At 38.3% G+C, this 19304-nt stretch overlaps 2 protein-coding genes across 5 annotated transcripts in view; both read left to right on the forward strand.

The window, feature by feature from the left end:
* LOC111331794 (uncharacterized) overlaps positions 1-4098 on the forward strand; it is a 14597-nt gene extending 10499 nt beyond the window's left edge. For all 3 annotated transcript variants that reach the window (XM_022936980.2, XM_022936981.2, XM_088749340.1), the window contains 3 exons: positions 208-367; positions 2257-2422; positions 3556-4098. In XM_022936980.2, coding sequence (XP_022792715.2) covers positions 208-367; positions 2257-2422; positions 3556-4010 — 781 coding nt within the window. In that variant the 3' untranslated portion in view covers positions 4011-4098. The remainder of the gene's footprint in view (positions 1-207; positions 368-2256; positions 2423-3555) is intronic.
* A 1356-nt stretch (positions 4099-5454) lies between these two features.
* On the forward strand, positions 5455-19050 carry LOC111331802 (uncharacterized). 2 transcript variants are annotated; one of them, XM_022936991.2, is made up of 13 exons: positions 5567-5748; positions 5945-6075; positions 6722-6780; positions 7420-7505; positions 8575-8644; positions 9959-10024; positions 14307-14526; positions 15128-15268; positions 16061-16152; positions 16436-16488; positions 17269-17339; positions 17679-17805; positions 18667-19050. In XM_022936991.2, the coding sequence occupies exons 1-13, from the start codon at positions 5605-5607 to the stop codon at positions 18793-18795; spliced, it is 1389 nt and encodes a 462-aa protein (XP_022792726.1). In that variant the 5' UTR covers positions 5567-5604; the 3' UTR covers positions 18796-19050. The 2 variants fall into 2 exon arrangements, with proteins under 2 accessions (XP_022792725.2, XP_022792726.1); XM_022936990.2 differs by lacking the exons at positions 14307-14526; positions 15128-15268; positions 16061-16152; ... (2 more) ...; positions 17679-17805; positions 18667-19050 and adding an exon at positions 11707-13471 and having other exon boundaries at positions 5455-5748.
* The last annotated feature ends 254 nt before the right edge of the window (positions 19051-19304 follow it).

Below are 19304 nucleotides of genomic sequence, written 5' to 3' on the forward strand. Positions count from 1 at the left end.
ATACGCATCTGATGATTATTTTGAAATTATAATGCAAATACTCCTTCTGCACATGGATTCAATCATCAATGGTTTGAATTGCTTGTGCGTTTGAGAACTCCCATCATGCACACACCGTAACTTTTTAAAACATTTTAGAGTCACACCCCTTGCCAATGCCATTTCTAATGTCCAACTTTTCGTCTATCTCCGTTCATTTTTCTTCAGAAGTGCCAGTATGACCAACTCAGATGGAAATTTCCATCTTGAGTGGAGAGACAACTCATCCAAGCCGACCTTACAACGGGTTTCACTTCCTTCCGTGATAAACCCATTATTTGAAGAGATACATCACGACACTAAGCTATTGGACATTGTTTGTGATTTGGTGAGTCATTAACTCAATGACATAAGCAGATAAATCAAGCATATAGAGAGTTTTTCGATTGAGTGTCGTAAAACCAAAACTAAAGTAATCACAAAAGCGAATCATTTCTAACAGGGTCATTTCGTCGCAAACCTCGTATTCGCTGAGGTCGGGACCATCATGTCATGTGCTACGTGGCCGAACTGACCCTTTCTTAGAGTTCGTATCAGTTAAATATGCTTCGTATATTAACAGTGCGTAGGTATGCGCATTCGTTTTCTGCTCATTGTTACTATACTATATTAATTTATATCTTTATATTTATATAGTTACTCGTATACTTATATAAATATAAGCATACGTTATGATGCAGTCCGGCCAAAGTCTCCCGGAAAGTGTTGTGATGCACATTTGATCATATCCACATGTTAATTTGCGCAATATAAATATTAAATTATTATTAAATTATTATTATTATCATTATTATTATTATTATTATTATTATTAAATACACGTATATGTGTATGTTTGTGAGTGTAGTGTCTGACCCTGCCAGTAATTCAGAGAGATCTGCAAATGGTGGAAATAAACAAATATTGTAATTGTAATATTGTAAAAAACCTTTATGAGTCAAAATGAGAACTCAGTGTTAAAAGAACCAAGCTGCCTAAAGCGCGAAAAAATGCGGGCGACCAAGTCGCTCTAAGTTTCAGTTTTGCATCTGATTGGTTAAGAGAGTGGCGCTAGTTTTCTGGACCAATCACAGAGCGAGGTAAAGCAAAACCAATGCAATCACAGATTACTTTCGACACTGGATTGAGAACTGCTGGCGATGTGTTGTGATTGACAATTTTAATTATGGAACCTTTTCCACGTTCGTTCAACTTTGAAAACTCGAGCGAGAAGTATAAGAAGTATAGATTACCGATATGTAAATACCACAAATGTCCTCATTTGTCAAAGATCTTTGTTAAGGCAGTTTCTTCGACTTTACTGTGCTCAGCGTTCATTGCTCGAGATGCACAGACACTTGTCTGTACTCCATCCTCAAACTGAAAGCTACAAAGGAAATTATAAGAATAACAACATAATAAGATATAGAAATCCCACCATTTCCGTCTTTTTGAAAACAAAATATTAATTTTCCATCGAATGAGATATTTAAAGAAATCTCAACAAACACTCCACGGAATACAGGGCCCTTATACTATACAGAACATTCTTCCAACAAATGTCAAAACCTGAATTGAAAGGTATTTTTGGGAAGAAGTTGAAAGAAAACCTACTTTCCCATTTTTAAATGTTTCGATAATATATCCCCACAGCTTTATCGCACTCCTTGCATTTAAAGAAAGAAAACAGATTGGTGGTGAGGAAACTTAATAAAAACCACTATAGGTTACCTCAAGGTAGAACAAGATGAATAGATCTAGGTAACAGACATATATAGTAAACAACGTGTGGAAAAATTGAGAGTAGATATTTTAAGTTTATAGACTACTTTCATAAATGGCTGCCGTATAAATATTCTTTTGTTTAAATTTAAATTAGCCCTTCTGGCCTCGCTTGAGATAATGTATTCTTTTGAATTTTGTACTGGAGAACGAGGCCAGTAGGGCTAATTTAAATTTAAACAAAAGAATATTAATCCGGCAGCCATTTATGAAAGTGGTCTATTATGAAGAATTTGACAGAATCTACACGGTAGACAAAACTTGTTTGTGTGCTATGTGTTGTCGCCGTGTATTTGGTTGGTTCACCGGAACATATTTTTAAATTTACGAGGGCGGGCAGATTTTTGGAATGAGAACATGAACTGACCTAGCTATACCAAATAAATATTATGAAATTTTAGTCATTTAAGTTTTGAAAGAGGCTTGAAGAATCTTCGACTTTTTTCTGATCTTCAGATTGGTCCCTCTGTCCGTTACATCCAACATGATGCTCTATACTTCAACTTCCCACAAGGAGGCAGCTTTCCGATCAAATGGCACCAAGACTGGACATTCTGGCCTCACACAAATAAAGACCTTGTAGTGGGCTTCCTTTCAATTGATGACTCCTGCAAAGAAAATGGTAAGAAAATGATTGCACCCTTTCGAGCGAGCACTGAGGATGAAGGGCAGGTGTACATACAATTTTCCCAGCCTCAATGTTGTTCAGGTTGCAAATTTTTTTACTCATAGCCTTATAAAGTGGCATGAGATGTACCAGGGACCTTAAGCAAACCACGACAGCGAAGCAACGAGGACGCGTTCAAAGAAAAGATCTAATGGACAAAACAATAGCTTAGCACGTTCGTTTTAAACTTTTATAAATTTTCTAGCCTTCCACTGCGAAAAAACAATGTGAGATCACGAATTAAACGTCGACGACGATTACTCAAGTCTCCATTAATGCTATGCACATACGTTATGCTGAATTTAAGGTGTGGCGTTGTAAGAGAAGGTAAAAATATCCAGCCATTCCCGAAATTCTAACTAAAAATTCATTTTTCAAACGAAATCTTCCTCGGCATTACCGCCCTGATTACATAAGGTCCTTATTAATGAAAGTCGGGGTTTTTAAATGTGACGAGTTCAGTCTGAACTAAAGACTGGATTTTTTAAATTTTAGAACTATATTAGGTGCGGAATTTAGAGTTGAGGGAAGGCACGACTTTAGACCACTTTGAAAGGCTATTTTCTAACTAAATATTAGGAGCACTATTCACCAAACATAGTTAGAATAAAGACTGATAGTTTCTAAAGAAACTGTTTGGGGCTGCGTCGGTGGGGGTAACGAGTTAATTTGGATATATCAACAAAGTTGAAATGGTAAATTGGCCACCGTAACGATTACAAAAGCTGACGTTTCGAGCGTTAGCCCTTCGTCGGAGCTAATAGAGGAATTGTGGGTTGTGTGTGTTTTTAAAGGTAGAAAATAGAGCTACGTTATTGGTGGGAACATGGCAACGAGAAATTTATTCGTGTTTTTCTCGTTGCCATGTTTCCACCAATTTCAATAACGTAGCTCCATTTTCTACCTTTAAAAGCACACACAACCCACAATTCCTCGATTCGCTCTGACGAAGGGCTAACGCTCGAAACGTCAGCTTTTGTAATCGTTACGGTGGCCAATTTACCATTTCAACTTTGTTGATATATCCAAATCATATAGTTAGAATAAATTAATTACATGTAACTCGTCAAGTCCTGTTATCTATTCAGGTTGTCTACAAGTCATACCAGGAAGTCATAAGGGTCCTTTTTATAATCACTTCATCGAAGACAAGTTTGCCTCAGAGATAAGCGACCCAATGTTTGATCCCAGCCAAGCTGTTCATGTTGAGGTTCCCTCGGGTGGAATTTCTTTTCATCATCCATTCACTGTGCATGGTGCGGCCGCCAATCAATCAGATCGATCAAAGCGTTACTTTGCGTTATCTTTCACCGCTACAGATGCGTGGCCTCTCATTGGTGTTGTGGGTAAAGAGGGGAAACTTTGGGGCCCAGTGGACTGGGACCGATATCGTTCAACCGTGGTCCGAGGCAAAGCAAGCAGGTTTCCCAGGATGGAAACTATTCCAGTATCACTTCCGGTTCCGTTTTCCGCCGAAAGTATAGCTCCGTTCTACGCGCACGAAAGCAAATCGATACACGGAAACCCAACTAATGTTCTCTGAAAAATCATAGGCACTTTCTTAAAAATTTTCATCGAGAGATATGAGTAGGATATGAATAAAGAACAGTTAACTATGCAATCATTAATAACGTCTTTTAACTTTACAATGCAATAGATGTTTCCGACTTTTTTTCACTATTTCAAAAAGAGACGATTAACTTTCTAATCTCTTGCTCTCAAACGAGGTAATAATCTACGAGAAAAACATTACACGCGTCTGATTGGCTGAAAACGAGTGCATTTTTCATTTAATACAAGTGCAAATGACAAACAACGCGCGCGCTGTCAAAATTTCGTCTGTCTGTTCTGGTCCTCTGCTCTCGATATATGCTGGATTAGCGCTGGATTACAGCACTCTTGGAAGGCAGGACACAATTTGTCGAGTTAGCCTTAGCCTCCTCGTCATCGCCAGTATTGAACTTTAACGGAAGCATCCCCTAAACGACAAAACTGTCACTGATTCTAGTCACTATTATGGTTGATGACCTTTTTTGTGACTGGTACCCTCGAGCAAAATAAGTTGATTACTCGACAGCTATTGAGATTATCCCTAGAAATGTCCCCTCGGTACTGAGCTACATAGTGTCTGACGTACAGGAGTTCGCTTGTGCTAATAACACGCAATTAAATGCAGCGAAATGCAAGGAGATGTTGGTCGACTTCCTTTAAAATAATAGTTATTAGTGTCCGCCAGTTGCTTCGGACGGTGTCGTGTTAGAGCATGTCATTTCCTTCAAGCTGCTCGGGTTTACATAACCGAAGGTCTGACTTGGGCGGTACACTGTGACTTTATGGTGAAGACAGCCAACCGATGACTGTACGCACTAAGGCGCTGCGTTGTACCAGCTCCATATATGATTCTAGTCTACACTTCTCTTGTAAAATCAATCTTAGAACACGCGTGCGTTGTGTGTTCAAACTTGCCGCATTATCTGTCAGATGCCGTCGATAAAGTATAAAAGCGCGCCCTTCAAAAAATTTTTCCTACGTTATGGTATACTGAAGCCCTGACAGTGATTAATCTACAATCACTTCAAGGCAGAAGGATCATGTCGAGCGAAAGGTTTGTTACGAGTCTTAAACCAAATAACCCTGCCAACAAACTCGTTAGAAGTCGCATAGTAGATACTCAATGTAATTACGCATTAAGACATAGAGAAAGAAATTCAAATATCCGCGGCACTTCGACCATCAGGTTTAAGAACTTTATGTCAAACAGATACGCTGCGTACATTGCACTTAACTAGTTTAAAGTTTTGCCATATATATGCTTGTTTGTTGCTAAAACAACTCTCTGTAAATGCCTTATTATTCTTTGCTGGCCAGACCTGCAACACAGTTATTCATACTGCAAGAGGTCCTGATAAACGAAATTTCTATCCATCTATCTATCTATCTATCTATCTATCTATCTATCTATCTATCTATCTATCTATCTATCTATCCATCCATCTTGGCTTTCTGTGATGCTCTCTTCTCTGATGCTCTCCCTGGCGTAAGGCGTGGAGGCTGGGTTCTATTCGCGATAACGAGGTCAATACATGAAAATGAACGTCACTATGGCAACAGAATCAAACGCTAGTTAGCAGAAAAAGATGGCGGTTGGGGATGGAGGAGTCGACGAAGTTGTTGAACAGCTGATAAATACCGCTTCTGCCTTAGGGAGTACCACTATTGACCTCAGCAAGAAAAGATTGACACAATTTCCTGCAGAAGTACTTAATCTACATCAATTGGAGGTATTTTTTATATCATATTGGACTAACTTTTTTGCGCGTCTGGATATTGGTTTTCACAGTTTCTTGTTCAGTTTCTATTGACCTTTTCCAGTTGCTTGCCAACACCTTCGAATGGTGTCTAATCGGATGGTAGCGTTTTATTTCTGTAGGTGAGGTGAGTTGTTAATTTAATGGATTTTTGCTCCCCTCTCCGCAGTTTTTGTATTTAGAGGGAAATGCAATAAGCTCCTTGCCAGAAGAGTTGTTTGATTGCTTACCAAACTTGAGATGGCTCGACTTGAGGAACAACCGAATAACGGACATTCCTCCCATCATTGGAAAACACAGGTTTGAAAGAGATTTTGATTATAGTTGCTTTAGCTTTTTTTCCGGCTATGTCTAGATACCAAGCAGCCGGGCAAGATCTTAAGACTGAATGCTTGGCATTCAGAAATTTTCATAGAATTTCCCCTGAAACGCTCTTTCAAACTTATTTTACATGTTTGTTCAGAAATGCCAAGCGATTCCAAAAATTATCTCTATTTTATTTTTATTTTTTTGTGGACGATTTTTCCGAGCTTTTGCTTACTGTGGATAGTTAGGTTTTTTTACACTTAAACAACATTTCTGACCTGTGATTTTTTGGTATGCACAAGCTCGGGAAATATTCGACTGGGCTATTTAATTAGTCCATTTAAGACTGTGCCTGGCTTCGTTTTTTTCTGTTACTTACTGATCTGTTGTAATCTCATGGGTGATGTAGTGTGTCCCTTAAATTATGGATGCATGTCCGTGGTTTTTATAAAATTTGAAGTGCAGAAAAAGTGATTAATGGAGTCACCATATCATACATCCACAACACGAAGACAACTGTTTTCAACAAAGACAGTTTTTATAGACTGATGGATCATGACTTAATAGTCAACTGATATGCGAGGCTATTGATCTAGCTTATGAATTGAATCATGTAAGTCTTGTTATTTTTCTTCAACAGAAATTTGAGAAATTTATTATTGGAAGGAAACACCATAGAATCACTTCCATTAGAGCTAGGTGAGAACAAGACATGTTTACACTTATATTTAAAATGCACATTGGCAGATATGTTAGAAAAAAAATACAACTGTGATAAAGAACTTTTCAGTGGAGTGTTATGAAACCAAAACCAATGTAAACACAATAGCCAATCAGAAGAAAGAGAAAATGCTTTGAAGAGCCAATGAGAACTCAAAGTAAAACCAACCAAACTGCCTAAAGTATGGGAAAAGTGTCCAAGTTGTGATTTGTTTTAGTTTTGCATCTGATTGGTTGAGAGAGTGACACAAGTTTTCTGAAAAAAGAGAAAAGTATAGAGAAATTGTATGCTGATGGTCAAGACCTGGGCTGGGTTGTTCAAAGCTGGGCTAAGATAACCATGGGTTAGTGTGAGATCTGATTTAAGATCTGAAAGCTTTTTAAAAGAAAATCCAGTACAGTTATTTTTGTCTACAATCTGATGATTGTATATCCTTCAAAGAATAGAGAAAATTCTCTGAGAAAAGCTTTTGAACAAAGGGATCAAGATTCCCAAATGAAAATTTAACCCTGGGTTAGTGCTAATCAGCCTTTGAACAACTGGGCCTTGTTATTTAAACCAGTCCTTTAAATTTTTTCAACAAAATTAAGAACCTTGTTAATTTTTGCTGTTTTTAGGCTTAGTAAAGAGTTTATCAGGACTCAATATTTCCAGCAATCCACTTGAATTTCCTCCTTCATTTATTGTGGAAAAAGGCACTCAGGTAAAGCATGTTTGGAAATTGTTTCAGTGCTCCACTAGTTTTGCTGGGCCCAATTTTTCATAGGGCAGTTAACATTAGCCAATGGATACAGAGACTTGATTACCAGCTGCTATTCAGGAACTGGAGCCCGCACTCCTCCCCAGGGAGGAATAAAAAAGACCGGACTCGAGAGAGCAGCAGAAATCAAGCCTAATGAATACATTGCTTATCCAGCAATTGAGTATTTACAAAATGTATTATGCTATTCACTGGATAGAGACTTATATCCTCTGGATAGCATTGTCCAGCTTTTGAACGGCATGAAGGATCATGCATAATGGGTGAATTTTTAGATTAAAGGAACTCTGAATAAGTGTTACATGAAGTTACTGCAGTATTTAGGTCTAGTCTTCTTGGATAAAAGAAAGAGCAGTGGGAGGTAGATAATGATAAAAACGGGCTGGAAAGAGATTTGTGATAAAAGAAATCAAAATTAACAGGTTTTCATCCTAAGTTATCTCTAATGCATCTGCGAAAAAACTAAAAATATTGCCTTTTCTACTATTTGCTATCCTTTAATAAAATTATTTTACAGAAATGGTTACCATCTTTATTTTGGCATAATTTTGTTTTTCAATTTCTTAGTACCTTTGAGATAAAAGGAAAAATTGCGACTGAGTTTCCAAAGTATGTATAAGAGACATTGTATAGCACATTCAACAAACATTGTATAGGCAAATTGGCCAATCAGAAATTGCAACATTCCTGCCAATTGTGATAAAAAAAAAGTTTTTATATCGAATTTTATTTCTTAATGGTTAAACTACTGAGGCCACTCAATAATAACTGGTAGGTGCAGTTTAACCCTTAACTCTGAGAAGTGATTAACATGTAACTTCTCTCCATAATATCATTCAATACACTGAATCCAGGTAATGAGAATACTCAAACTTATCAGGTAGAAACTGTTCTCTAATGATCTAACACCAAATTTTTGTAACTTATTTACAAGGAAATGTATAATTGCTAGAGGGGAGAATTAACAATCAGATATTGGAAGCTAAAGGGTAATCACAATGTTTTCGTATAGGAAGTACTCAAGTTTCTTAGAGAACAGTACTTGTTACAACTGCAAGAAAGAGGAGCTGTCCTGGTGGAAGGTAACTGTTGTTAAATGTTTCTTATCTATGCATGGACTTCTCAGTGAAATGGCATAAATATATCTTATTAACCAAGCGTGAGGGCCGTACTGGGAGAATATTGGCTTGAGGTCTTGACAGTATGGACCAAGTGCAGTGAGGTCCGTACAAAAAAGACCAAGGGCCGATATTCTTCCAGTACGGTCCCGAGCAAGCTTGGTTAATAAGAGATTTATTATACGACTGAAGTTCAAAGGGCCACAATTGCGGTATCAGGGTTGCCACGGTCAGGGAAAAGTCAGGGAAAAACAAAAATTTTTCAAGGTCAGGGAAAAGTCAGGGAATTTTGCCAAAGGTCAGGGAAAGACTTAGTTCAAGTCAAAGTCAGTGAAAAGTCAGGGAATTTTGTTTTGAGGGTTCCACAAAGGTTTCTGAAGTAGTCGATTGAGTGTAGCAAATCGGATAGAAAGCGGAAAAGTGATGGAGAAATGTAAGAGTGGATTTGGCCTGTTTGATAATTAATTTAATTTGAGGTCAGTGAAAAATGTTTTGAGGTCAGTGAAATGTCAAGGAAAAGTCAGGGAATTTTTTGGGTTCTAATGAGTGGCAACCCTGGGTATCATTCGGGACAGTGCCCGGTCCAATACTGAGAGAATATTGACCGGCAATAGAGCATTTTGATTGGTTAATTTTAGTTATTGGCCCTCTGACTGCCCGAGTTGTGTAATAATATGTGGTACGATACCTGTCCACAAGAACATTTATATTTTTCAATTGATAACAGATGATTAGGTAGATAGGGTTAATGAGATAAGAGAAACAATTCTGGAAAGATTTAAAATGAAACTCCTTGAACTAACCTAGAGAAGTATAAGAAGTATAAAAATGAGATTTGCTGTAAGATCTTGGAAGTGAAATGATTTTTGGAAAACAAAGTGTAATCTTGCTTTTTCTCGACCAGTTCTTTCAACCAAATATGGAAAAAGTATCCACCCAAATATCAACAGTAACCAAGGAACAGTATCTTCGCTTGTTAGAAACAGACTGACCCCTTTCTAAAGTGCTGTGTGAGAGTCAAACCTTTTTTATGTGAAACTTCTCAAGAAATTTACAAAATATTAGCTTGGCATGTAGTTATGGCTTTTAAATGACCTTCAAAAACTTTGGAAATTGGTATTTGTGTACTGGTGAAATACTTCTGGAAGTGTTCTTAAATATAACTTGTGGTTGATGACTGCCCAAATGAGTGTTGACTTCCCAAGCACAATTCATCATTTCAAAAGTCATGTACCAAGACAAATAATTAGAATTTTTTGTTATGTGTTTGTCTTTCAGAGCACCCAGAATCTTCATCTAGTGAAGAATTAATGTTTGCTTCAACGCAAGACAATGAAATCACAGGTAAGTTTGGATACCACGTTTACATCCTGATACAGTGTTTTATGAACTATAAAAATCTTGAACTTTATGATTTGAAGACAAAAGTTTTTAAAAAAATTCATGAAAATTCAAATATGATAAAATCCTTCACCATGGAAACTGAATGGTTGTAGAAAATTCAAGACCATTCTATAATATCATGTACCCCATTATTAACTCTCCAGACTTTGCTAATCATAATTTAGTTAACTTGTTACACTGTAGCTCAGGAGAAATTCATTGGGTATTTCAAAATTCAGCCAAATATTTTTCCATCCAGTCCGACCATACTCAGTCAATAAGTATTTCGTCAAATGAACACTAACTCTTTACTATTTGGAAATTACGTTTGAACCAAAATAAGGCGCGATTACAATACATAGTAAGGACGCGCTCTTGACTACTGCATTATTTCTCCGAGTCAGGATAAGAAACTCACAACTCATCGAAATGCTCGTCCAGTTTTATCTTAAGTTTAAGTCTCCTCGTTGGAATTCACGTTCACAAGAAGTGCGACAGAGCCGTACAAGTGCGTGGCCGGACGACTTTTTCTGGACTGGCTCGCATAAACCCATTCTGTCCCACACACGTCAGTTTTCATTGTGGCTTTCTATAGGATTATGCGGCAAGGGTACACTGTGCTCGTGATAATTTGCGTGCTCTTTTGGTGAAAATGTTTCAAACTAATTGTGGTTCCTTTAAGTTGTGGTTTCCTTTAACGAGATTGAGGAAAGGAATGATTTGATCAGCGGTAACGATGACGCTAATGATAAACATGTAGATGTTATTACAATGATTAATAGAAATGAACTAAATTAATTGGAATATAATGACTGTAATTTAAAGCCCAAACACTGATAATGGTTAAATAATAATGACAATAATAATGACATGAAGATAGTGGTAAAGGTATTAATAATTGTGGTCTTAATTTGTATAAAGGATTAAAAATAACCTTAACTTTGCCGTGTTTGTAACATTCCTTTCGACACTGAGAACAGGTAAACTAAGTATACATCGCCATTTAGAGTGCATTTCTATGGACTGTCCTAAAGTCAAAGTTAAAGTAATTACAATGCTTAATCAAAGGTAAGGGAAATAGAGCGCTTTTCGATTAATTACAACAGTCAATCAGATCAAGGGAAGATTATCAGAAGGAGCCAATGAGAAGGCAGAGTAAAACGCGTAAACTTGTTTAAAGCGCGGGAAAACGCATGTGACTAAGGTGTGACTGGTTTTAGTTTTGCATCTGATTGGTTGAATGGCGCGAGTTTTTTGAATGGAATGGCGCGAGTTTTCTGGACCAATCACAGAGCGAAGGACAATGATAGTTATCTCAGATTACTTTCGACACCCAGTAAATAACGAGAGCCTCTAAGTGACACGCTGTCTTCTTCCACATAAGTTGCCTTAGTTGAGATGGTAAGAAACGCAGATTTGAAAGTGGATATCACTCCATTTAGGAATAGATTTGCTGTGTTCCTCGATCAAAAACTCAAGATAACTTACCTTCTGTTTTATTGCTTTTGGCTTGGGCAAAGTGTCGTGCGAATGATTCAAAAGAAGTGAAATTTGAATGCTAACTTTTTTCAAAAATATCGTGTTACATTTTGAGCAGAGTGTCAGAAAAGTTACTGATATCCACTTTTAAATCTGCGTTTCAGGGGAAAGAGAGCGCGTGGATCAAGTTGAAAACGAAAGAAACATTAAAGCGGATAGAGCTTTCAAGCTTCCGCCAATAATCCAAGCGGCAGCAGCGAGACCGAAAAATCGCTCAGTTGACGAGTCGGAAGGTAACTTGCTTAGAGGACAAAAAGCTCGGAAATTTGAACAGGAAAAGTCAACGCGAATTTTTGAACAGAAGTCGCCAGTGAGGACGATGAAGCACGAAGCAACATCACCGAGGAAAGTTGTTTCGTTTTATGGTTCTGGGATGAAGGACGGGAAAGTTCAGCTGGAACCCTTGGAGGGAAAACGGCGGAAGGGTGAACAATCAGATAAACACTTGGAAACTTCGAACAGGAGTTTAGAATTAGACAAAAATTTGTACATTGTGGATAGCCATCATAATGGAAGAAGAGATAAAAGCGAGAAATTGAAGAGAAGAAGACGGCCGAAGCCTGAAAACCCTCAGAAAAGTTTGCCTGTAGTAGGAAGCTTTGAAAGTCACAGCGATGTAGTTGTGTCGACTTCGGGTCCAGACTTAAGCAAGGTCAAGGAAACTGCCTCTGTGGAACTCCAGAAAGAAATACCAATTGTGGACGAAAAAACTCATAATGAAACTAAAGAAACTAAAAATCTCGAATATTCAGGTGCTCACGGATTCGACAGCAAAGGGTCAAAGCCATTGTCTGTGTTCGAAGGTGACATGGTGGCTGTTAGGGTGCCTGAGAAGCTGTACATCAAAGGACAGCCTTGTCTGGGTAAAGTAACATCATCAGTAGACCATCAGGGATTATTCACTATACACTATTTTACGGGTAGTTATGGAGGCCGATGGAGACCCATGATGAGTCGAACCAGCCCATATCTGAGAAAGGTGACCGCCGATAACATTCTGTGCAAGTTTAAGCTGACAACTGATGGCCGTATGTCGCCTATCACCCAGAAAAAGTTAAGAACCGTTGTTGACGATCAAAGAAATGAAAACAATGACCCAAAATGAGGCAGAGTTCTGGGAATGAGCTACCAATGAACCGAAAAGTTTCTAAGAAAGGAAAACAGTGCAGTTGCACTAAGAACAACTTCCGCTTTTAGGAGGAGCAAATCAACGTCTCTAGTCCCTTCAGCTACGAGAATTGGAAATTTTATTTTAGCTTTTATACTGACTTATCTAGCAGTAACCTTACGACTAGCAATCATTTCAAATTTCCGCCACGCTTTTGGATACTTAAATAACCCTTTAAGTACGATTTGTGCCCCAAAGAAAAGGGTTTTTTTTTGTTTTGTCGACAACAGGTCGTAAAATTCAATAACGACCAGAGGAAAACAAAATATCAAATTTAAAAAGAAAGATATTTTCACGTCCTCAAATTACTTAGGGTTTTTTTGGTTTGACCATGAGTCACTCTCAAATTTTACCTTTTTTATAGTTCACGGTATCCGTGGACCATATGAAAATGATCTGAAACATTTTGTAAATATGACAAAAGTTGATAATTAAGAAGTAGCTATATGTTTCTAATAATTGTTTTAGTAACCATGCATGACGCCTACAGCTCTTCATACCTTAAATTGGCAATACATATATATTTTGATAATTATAAACTCGAAGTAGACCTTTATATTGAAAAAATTTAATCATTAGTCTTTAAGAAAATCGTGTAAATTAATCTGTCATGGGCAGATGTATATGTAGTAGTATTTTAATAAAGGATTATGCTAACGTAAGTTAACTGGATAATTATATTAAAATTACCTTGATTGGCAGGGCGTCCGTTTTATTTTTTTTTAGCTAAACGTCCATTTTTGAATGTAAAGTCACAGTACAAGACAAGGAGTTTGTTTGATGATTTGGTTTTAGGAACTGAATTAATAAATGTAAATTGGCTACTGTAAAGAGTATCTTAAGCTGACGTTTCGAGAACAAAGTGCTAACGCTCGAAACTTTAGCTTTAGAAACTCTCAATTTACATTTACCAACTTAGTTCCTAAAACCAAATTATCCTTTCATACCCTCATTGACGCAGCACCACAGTTTCTTTAGAAACGAACCCCCCTTTAGAAAATTTGTTCGTTGATTCTTGACAAGTTTATGCGCCTCCTGTTTAGTATCCAGTGACACGATCTTTCTGCAACCCCTCTTTGGTAGACCATGCGCACTGAGGCGGGGCGAGATCACGAATAACACGCAGACGGGGAGAGCACAGATGCAGCATTCAGCTCTCGCAGGCTCTCGTGTCCCAGTTTAAATCAGGGACCGCTCATTATTTATCGCCCGGGTTAGAGGATTTTGTTTGTGTCACGATAAACTTTACTATGATTCCCCTATCGTTAGCAGTTAATTTTCTGTAGCCTATCCTTTATACTCTGTCGACGACGACTGACCCCCTCCGTTCCCCCCTGAAAACCCCTTTAAAATCGTTTACCAACCCCCCGACGATAATTAATGACTATTCCCTAATTACTTGCACCTGCCGGTGTAAGTCATTCGCGCGAGGTCGAGTCGCGTTGGACAAACTTTAACCTAGCGTTTCCGTCTCGGTCAAACCTAGACCCTACAGTGAATTTTGATGTCGATTCTTTCCGAACAATTTTAATCCAGGTAAAACGAATGTCTCATCAACCCGCCGGAGAAGAAGCAAAACGGATTCGAAGCAGCTTCCAGGACCCATTAACGCGCCGGTGACATTCCACCCCCCTCCCTCACGGTCAGACGTGATGCGGCGAGAATATGACAAGCAACGGATGGAGCTGCAATCAAGCAGCGGACAAGCAGCGGATACCCGAACCAGGCAAAAGAAAACCAGCTCTAAGTCGGAGAGGTAGGGACCCACTGGTAACCCAACAAAAGTCAATTGATGAATTAGGGTTGATGTTGGATTAGGGGAAGGGTGGGTGTGCAGTTGCCCATACGGACTTTGATGCATTAATTTTCCTTGAGTTTCGTGAATGAACGTATTTCGAACTACAATTTTTTACCTCCCCCGGTGGTTTCTTTACTGTTTCGACACGCGACGCACGTGATCTGTATGCCCAGCCAATCATGTTTAGAACCTATAACTTGACAACAAGGTTGTAGTGGACACACCCTTTTCTGGGTTGAGCTTTAGCCTTTTTTATTTTCGATTTGTCGCGTTTTTTTTGTTTTTTTTCGTTTGGAGTGTAACTGACTTTTCCAGGGTTTGATTTACAACAAAGTGCTGTTTTTAAGTTGTTACATTTATAACACCTTTATTGACGAAGGTTGAGGCTCTTCCTTCTTTATCGGAAAAGGAGTTTTACAATATGTTTTTAATCAAGTAAGCCAGTAAGTACGTAAAACCAGGAAGACTTGATGTGGCCCGCAGTATGTTTTCTTCAACCGGCAGAAGGTTTAAGTTGTCATATTCTTTGTGGTCCTAACTTAACTTTTCTAAACTCAAGTTCCAGGTCAGCTCGGTTCCAGTACGACGCTAACGCAAATCCAACATTCCCCGATTACGAAACTCGGTTGGCTGAACAGCAAGAAATAGCGATTTTAGCTGTGATGAATGAAAAAGAAGCTTTGATTTTACAGAAAAGGAAGTAAGTTCGTGCTATTAAAGAGATATAGTAGAATTCGATGTTTTCTTATGCTAAATTTGATTGACACAGCATCATAGCAGTACAGTAACAGTTCACAAATTTGCTCTCTGCGCAACTCGGGTATCCAGCATGTTGAAAAGTTTGTTTGAAGGGGTTTGGTTAGCATTTACCAACTGATGTCGTACAAAAGCATTTAATTGGCTACAGCTGGCGTGTCGGGTTGTTTTATTTTCATAGCTGATCACTTATTTCGTAAAAAACAAAATGGGAATTAAATGTTCCTTAGAACCAATTGCATTCCCCTTGACTACGCCTTGGGATCATAGTATTAGAGAGATGTGTTTGTTCATTGTGGTTGTAATGAGAAAGAAAAGTTCGATCGACATTGATACTTTATCGATTGTCGGGTGAAACTATCAGTTGTAGATCACGGTTGTGGTAAGTCTTCGCCAGGTTGAAGGATTACGCGCTGCTAGTTATGTGGCATCAGTTGTTATTTGCGCGTTTCTGCGCGCTCTCATTGGTTCATTTCTATCCTCGTTATTATTCCGTCGCGTCGGTGTTTTTCCTACAGAGTTCCCCTCTGTTAATAATCGGATGCTAGAACCTGGTATAAGGTGCCATTTCTCACAATTCAAGTCACTCTTCATCTCTCTTATATTAATTCAAATTGCTTTCTGAATGACTTCAGAACCAAAGGGATTAACGCAAAGGTGTTATGATAAAAAGTGAATCTATTTTGTGTCCGTCTTAAACTTGGGTTTTTGAAAATCATTTTACATTCTCTTCTAGGGATAAACAGGCCCTAGATGACTGGCGGCAACAGACCAAACTTCTTCGTCAACAAAAGCAGAGACTTTCCGTTGTAAAGGGCTCCACAACGGGTAAGGCTCCTGACAATTTTCACCGATTCGTTTGTCTCGGAATTACTAAAACTCTAAAAACAAAACTTGTACCTGATGCTAGAAGTATGCTGAACGCATATGAACCTAATGTATGATATTGCTCATGAACGAGTTCCCTGAAGCTTAATTGTCAGAACTGCGAAATCGCATGGTCCAGAATACTTCTGTTAGATACAATCACATCGCGTACTACAATGCTAAATTAGTTTCTGCATTCAATCAATAACTGCTTTAACTCTGGTTGTGTTTTGATTCATTATAGTCGAAGTAAAAGCACCTTATGGAACCGAAAAATCTGCTAAGGAAGAGGAAAAGGTAGGGTGGTTTTAAGGAACGGTTCGCTTCTCTAAGGGTGTTTCGATCAATAGAAGTTGGAAGTTAACATGGATTCATTATACACTAAACTTACAATAAATTGCTGAAAACCCAGTCTGTGGACCAAACATAAACTAGGATATTTCGTAACCATGTCGTGGTCTTTAAAACGACGGCAATTCTGGGGCTTAGTGAGACATGCAATAGGTAATGTTATGCTTCTTTCTTGACTCGTAAGAGGGTGTGATCTTGTGGTAAGCGTACAATGTTCTGTCAAGTAGTTTCGACAGTATGTGTGCACATGTACTCAAAAGAGATTCAGTATCCCAGTGGCTGGTGTACTAGACTCCTGATTGAAAGGCTTTGCATCGGGTCCTCACACGGTCATTGCGTTGTGTTCTTGGGCAGAGCAGTTCATTCTCACGATGCTTCTCCTCGCCCGGGTATAAATGGTCCTGTTGAGTACTCAGTGACACATGATGAAATGCAGGGAGGGGTGGGCGAGAGAGAGGGGGAATCCTGTGGTGGACTAGCATTGAAGTAGCAATACTCCTTCTCGACTCACGTTACGAAATTCAGCAGCTAAGGGAATCAGGTTCGTATGCCGATCTTTACTTCCATGCATTTTCTCGTTGAGGACAGCTTAGATCTCTACACAACTTGTGTCTGCATAATTCATGAAGGGCGAAAGATGGTAACAGCAGGAAAATGTTAAGCTCCCTCCGTGATTAAAGAATTAAGGAAATTAGATTAATTTTCCACTTTAAATCTTGTTTTCAGTCTCCTCATGGCTATGCGAAGAAACTCAAGGAACTTTTGGAAGAAAAGGATGACAAGGGAGCGGCAAGAAGGTGGAGTGCTTTAAATAGTACATAACAGCTTGAAATTTGGGGCTGAACTTAAAAACGAAAATAAGCAATAAAATGTTTGGTCCTAAACTTGTCTTTTGTGGAGTTTCAACGATCAAAATGGTGGATGAGACAACATAAATAATTGGCAGTTATTTATGTTGTCTCAACCAGCATATGAAATTTTTACTCTAACTCAAAGACTTGTATATGATTTAAGAACTTTTCTCCTGTTTTAAGTAAATGTGTCGCCACTAACTCCCTTGGGTACAAAATGCGTCTCATAAAATAATACTTTACTCACCGTTAGTGACTTTTTCCTTTTTTTTCTTTTAATGACAGGGCCCTTGGAGACCGCGAATTGGAGAAAAGAATTAAGGTGCACATGGAAAAATTGAAAGCGCACCGAAGCAAAACGTACGGATCGGTAGAAGAAGAGCTTGAATCTGCGATAAGGAACTTAGAAATGGTAAGTGTGGCTTTTATTTTGGACCAGTGCAGTTTCGATCGAAAAAAGAAACAAAAACAGACACACAACAAAAGAATCATGAATCATTCTGTTTCTATTTTAGAAAAATTTTCAGTTGAATGTTGTAAAACCAAAACCAAAATTATCACAACAACCAAGTAAAATTCCTTGTCGAGCCAATAAGAACATAATTTAAACCCGGAAGTAAAAACAAGCAAACTACGTGAGACGCGGGAAAACGCGGATGACCAAGTCGTGATTCGTTTCAGTTTTGCTTCTGATTGGTAGAAAAAGGCGCGAGTTTTCTGGACCAATCAAATAACGAAATAAAGCAAAAACAAAGCAATCCCGAATCACTTTGGACACTCACTTAATCAAGGTATTCCTCAGAACTGAGCCAAGTACACAGTTGTTGAAAAACAAAACTCGCGATAGACTGGTGGCGTTTGCGAAACCTAAGGAACATAGGAATTGTCACCAATGGGAAATTAATTTTTGTACTGGTCTTAATGCAACGATATAGTATTAGAATTAAAACTGCGTTGAAGTTAATGTAAATATCTTGCTCTAACTCACTAGACGCGCCCCTCTCCACCGTTTTGGTGATCAGGGTGCTTACTTCTACCAACTTTATAACCTCATAACCCTCCGCACCCTAACATCAGTATGCAAGTTCTCCATACTGTTATCTTTACATTTAGTATGGTACATATACGGAGAATTTGTCTAACCATCAAGAGGACTGTTTGATTCAAAGTACTGTAATGCGTTAAAGAGTTAACCAAGGCTTCCTAACCACAGGGATTTACATCTACGTTTTAATAAGAAGTTGGATGCTTATCGTTTTTCGTTTGATTACAGGCTCGTGAGTATCAACGTGAAGTCAGAGACAGGAAAGAATTGGAATATCGCCTGAGGGCCTTTACTGGAGACGATGTATCGTCAATGAGTTGGAGCACAAAAAGAAGGACGAAAAATGCTCCGAAATAAAGATGAACTTCTTGGATAATGTTATGTACAAAGGATTATTGTGGAGAATTTTACATAGAGTGGTGTCTGAGTTAGATTTTAAGATTAATATATAATGAACGTTTTCTATGATTTGTGGCCGTTGGTTACGAGAAGGAACTATTTCAGAATGTGTCATATTTCTACTTTTAAAACTCACAGTACTTTTAGTTTCCTCACTTGTGCTGTTATTCATTGTGCAAAGATTGGACAATAAAGATCATAGTTACAGTTTGATTTATGCTGCATTACGTGGTGATCATTTTGCCGGGTTCTGGTGTTACGACACTCCATCGTTAGTAGACAGATTAAAGAAAGTAAGGCTCGACGTTAGCTCTCCGCGACATTTTCACGACGTAGGTTTTCCGAAACTTGTGCACATTGTTTTGAAAAGCCTCGCAAATTAATTCCTGTATCTTTACAGAGTCCCTACTTAAGTTGCCTGTTGACGAAGGTTTGACGGTAACTGAAGTTTCAATCACTATCCTCAG

This window comes from Stylophora pistillata, chromosome 1 (assembly GCF_964205215.1).
Source record: "Stylophora pistillata chromosome 1, jaStyPist1.2, whole genome shotgun sequence".
Lineage (NCBI taxonomy): Eukaryota > Metazoa > Cnidaria > Anthozoa > Scleractinia > Pocilloporidae > Stylophora > Stylophora pistillata.